Raw genomic sequence first — 4132 nt, 5'->3', positions numbered from 1 at the left:
GAGGGTGGGGAGCCCCTGGCCCAGGTTGCCCAGGGAAGCTGTGGCTGCCCCATCCCTGGGGGTGTTGAAGGGCAGGTTGGATGGGGCTTGGAGCAGCCTGGGCTGCTGGGAGGTGTCCCTGCCCATGCAGGGGGGGACTGGGTGGGCTCTGAGGTCCCCCCAACCCATTCCATGGTTCTATGACTCTATGATCTCACTGGCTTTAAGGTCCCTCCACCCCAAACTGTTGGGTGATTCTAAGTCTCTCCCTGCCCTCCAGGCACTCACAGACCCCCTCTGGAAATCAGGGATCCTTCCCCCAGGAGCTGCCACCCAGGAGACAGAGGAGCCTGCAGGGATCCCAGAGGAGCCAGCAAGGACATCCCCAACCTCCTGGCAAGGAACCAGCCCTCAAGCCCTGACCCGGGCACAGGAGCAGCCAGAGGAGCTGGAGCTGCAGAGCCAGGAGACACCTCAGCCCTCCTGCCAGCTCAGCCAGGCTCAGGCAGGGAGGTGGGGAGGAAACCAAGGCAGCAAATTCCCGAGGGAGCCCAGCTGGGGCCTCCCCCCAATCCCGGGATTAACATCAGTTCATGTTTCAGGATCTGGGAGTGTTTAGTTTGGATGAGGCTGAGGGGAGACCTCAGTGCTCTGCAGCTCCCTGGAAGGAGGGGGTGGGCAGGGTTGGCTGCTTCTCCCAGGGGAACAAGGACAGGACTGGAGGAAACAGCCTCAAGTTGCCCCCAGGAGGCTCAGGTTGGATCTTGGGGAGAATTCCTCTATGGAAAGGGTGGTCAGGCCCTGGAATGGGCAGCCCAGGAGGTGCTGGGTGCTCTGGTGGGCATAGGGGGCTGTGGGTTGGGTGCTGGTGGGAGGTTGGTTTTTTGGGGGGGCTTTATGGGGTTCATTTGGTTTTTTGGGCTTGTTTTGCTTCTTGTTGTTGTTTGTTGGGGTGGGTTGTGTTGTCTCCCCTGCCCACCCTGGGGGCTGGTTGGACTGGCTGATCTCAGGGGTCTTTCCCAGCCCTGAGGCTCCTGTGATGTTGTGTGACCTGGGCTGGGTCAGACCTGCCCAGGAGGTGACTCCTGGAAGGTGGAGAAACCTCATGTGGGACAGAACTCACAGGTCTGAGCAGAAGCTCTGGCACAGAAACAAGGCCAAGGAGCCCGTGGTTCCAATTACTGCAGAAGAAAGGGGGAGCTGAGCCCAAAAGGTGGTGGATTAGACACAAAAATAGACAGACTTCTGTGGCCAGGACCTCTAAGCCCTGCAAACATTCCAGCTTCCCAGCCAGGAACCCCTCCAGAGCTGCCCGAGGCTTCCCAGGGAAGCCTGAGACCTTCTGCTGAAGTGAAGCTGCTCTGAACTCCTCAACCCTGAGAGCCAGATGGAGCTGGGACCTCCAGCAGCCACCACCTCTGGCCACCAGGATGGAGGGAGAGGAGGAGGAGGAAATGGGGAAGGTCAGGAGGGACAGCACCCAAAAGCTGTGGGAGAAGTGCTGCTCTGGCCAGGAACACCTTGTGTGATGCAGGGATTCAATGCTTTGTTCTTCCACCAGGGCTGGATCCCTCCCTGTGCTCCACAGAACCACAGGATGTCCTGGGTTGGAAGGGACCTTGAAGGGTCACCCAGTCCAACCCCCCTACAATCAGCAGGGACATCTCCAGCTGGACCAGGCTGCTCAGAGCCCCATCCAGCCTGACCCTGAACATCTCCAGGGATGGGGCCTCTCTGGAAACCCATCCCAGTGCCCCACCACCCTCACGTTAAAGAACCTTTCCCAACCTAAACCTTCTCCACCTGGAAACCATCCCCCTGTGTCCTGCCAAGCTCCTGCTCCTTCCTGGAGCATCCCAGGGCAACTCCCCCAAGAGAGGAAGGTTTGCAGGTGCCCTCCTGGCAGCTGCCCCTGCAGGGCTGTGCTGGGAGCAGGGAGGACTCACCTTCTCCTGCAGGACTCCCCCACGTTCCTTCAGGAGGCAGTTGATGATGACAGTGGCTGCCCGGGAGCAGTTGGTGTCGGGGTCCCCCAGCCCCTCAAACAGGGAGAGCAGGAGGCTCAGGAGCTGCTCGGGGGGGACGCGTCTCCCGATCACCTGCCGGGGGGGGAAGCAGGAACTTGTCACTCTGGGCTGAGGGTGGATCCTTGGGTGACACCAGCAGGGCCACAGCAGCTGCTGGGGACATTCCCTGGCCCTGCAGGAACATCAGCCAGGAGCCCAACCCCGTGGAAACCAGGGGAGAAAAGAGCAGACCAATGGTCCAAAGGCTGGATAACCTGGAGATGTCCTGGCAGGGGGTTGGGAAAACACAAACGAGCCACCCAACTGCTGGGATGATGCTCCCCCAGGTCCCACCACACCCTCCAGACCTGAGGCTGGAATGAGCTGCTCAGCAGAGAAGTGAACTGGGGGGATTGTCCCCAGGAGCCCCAGGAGCTGAGGGGGAGCAGCTTCAAGGAACAGCAGCTCCAACACAGCTCCAGGTCCTTCTGCAGCAAAGCCTGCAGAGCTCCCAGACAGGAGCTCATCCCTGCTGCTCCCCCAGGAGCACAGGGGTCCCCCCTCATCCCAGCCCTCCCCACCAGAGCCCAGACACTCTCCATGTCATTCGAACCATGGAGGTTTGAGAGCCACATCCGGACCCTTTTTGGGTGTAAAGCTGCACCCAACAGCTTCCCCAGTGCTGCTGCCAAACTGGGAGGCAGCCAAAAGCCCAGTGCCACCCCAGGGGGTCTGTTGGTGCCCGACACCAACAATGGTGCCCAGAGAGGGAACCAGCAGCTCCCAACGCAGTGAGATGCCCTGAGCATCCCCTGCCCAGGCCAAGGGGATTCTCCAGCTTGGAGAACCGTGTCCTGGAGCAGGGCTGGGGTCCCCAGCAGCCCCCAGGACAGACAAAGCACCAAGTCCCCTGCAGCTCCTGCTCCAGCCCCTGCACAGCCCTGGGCTGGGGAGGATTCCCCCTCCATCCTACCGTGGCAATGTTGCTGCAGGTGTGGAAGAGCACAGTGAAGTCGGGCTCCTCCAGGCCCTTCTTCAGAGCCTTCAGCCCTTCCACCATCTCATCTCTGTAGTCCCGGGCGTAGCCTGGAACCAGGGAAGGGTTCAGTGAACAGAGTGACCAGGGAAGGGCCCTGGAGCTGGGGAAGGGGCTGGAGCAGAAGGAGAAGGGGCTGGAGAACTTGTGAGGAGCAGCTGAGGGAGCTGGGGGTGCTGATCCTGGAGCAAAGGAGGCTGAGGGGAGACCTGCTGGCTCTGCAGCTGCTGAGAGGAGGTTGGAGCCAGGGGGGTCGGGCTCTGCTCCCCAGGAACAAGGGACAGGACAAGAGGGAACGGCCTCAAGTTGTGCCAGGGGAGGTTGAGGTTGGATCTGGGGAACAATTCCTGCCTGGCAAGGGTTGGCAGGGCCTGGCCCAGGCTGCCCAGGGCAGGGGGGGAGTCCCCATCCCTGGAGGGGTTTCCAAGCCCTGGGGATGGTGCTGAGGGACACGGGGCAGGGGTGGCCTTGGCAGGGCTGGGGGATCCTAAAGGGCTTTTCCACCCAACCCATCCCATGCTCCTGCTCTATCCCATGACCTCCCCGGGCTGCAGGGAGCAGGTTTCCCTCGGGAGCTGCCCTGGCTTGAGGAAGGAGCCAAGAAACCCAAAGCAGCAGCCAAGGGCCAGGAGAGCTTGTCCTGCAAGTCCCCAGGGGCTCTGCAGAGCAGGACCCAGCCCAGGTCCTCTCCTGGCTGAGCTTTTCTGGCTGCCCAGCTCAGCCAGAAGATCTGCAGGGGAGGCCTGACCTCTCCTGGAGGGAATGGGAATCCCAGCCTGGAAACCCCCTCGGCTGGACTCTGGTTTGAGACCCCAAGACCCAAACGCTCCCAGGATGAGCAGCCTGATCTGGCTGATCCCAGAACACCCGGTTGGATGGGATCTCAAGGATCATCTGACCCAACCTTTCCAGGCAGAACAGGGTTCATGAAGGTGTCCCTGCCCTCAGCAGGAGGTTGGACGTGCTGAGCTTGCCAAGGTCCCTTCCCACCCAACACACCCAACCCACCCCGGCAGCAAAGCTCCTGGGCAGGTCGCTCCTTTGGGAAAGGTGGGAGGTGGATCCCCCAGCCTGGCCCCACAGGGTCCCTCCCGCCGGCCCCCAAGCCCCC

The 4132-nt window shown here is 61.6% G+C and overlaps 1 protein-coding gene across 1 annotated transcript in view; it reads right to left on the bottom strand.

Annotated features, from left to right (window-relative positions):
- The window catches only part of LOC104386251 (maestro heat-like repeat-containing protein family member 1), a gene marked incomplete at its 5' end in the record, with an annotated part of 45205 nt that overhangs the window by 10942 nt on the left and 30131 nt on the right, over positions 1–4132 (bottom strand). Inside the window, 2 exon segments of the mRNA XM_009994863.1 lie at positions 1926–2078; positions 2959–3071. Coding sequence (XP_009993165.1) covers positions 1926–2078; positions 2959–3071 — 266 coding nt within the window.

This window comes from Chaetura pelagica, unplaced genomic scaffold (genome assembly GCF_000747805.2).
Source record: "Chaetura pelagica isolate M959 unplaced genomic scaffold, ChaPel_1.0 scaffold1560, whole genome shotgun sequence".
Taxonomy (NCBI): domain Eukaryota; kingdom Metazoa; phylum Chordata; class Aves; order Apodiformes; family Apodidae; genus Chaetura; species Chaetura pelagica.
Note: the sequence above shows the minus strand (reverse complement) of the source record. Positions and strands in the feature narration are given on the sequence as shown.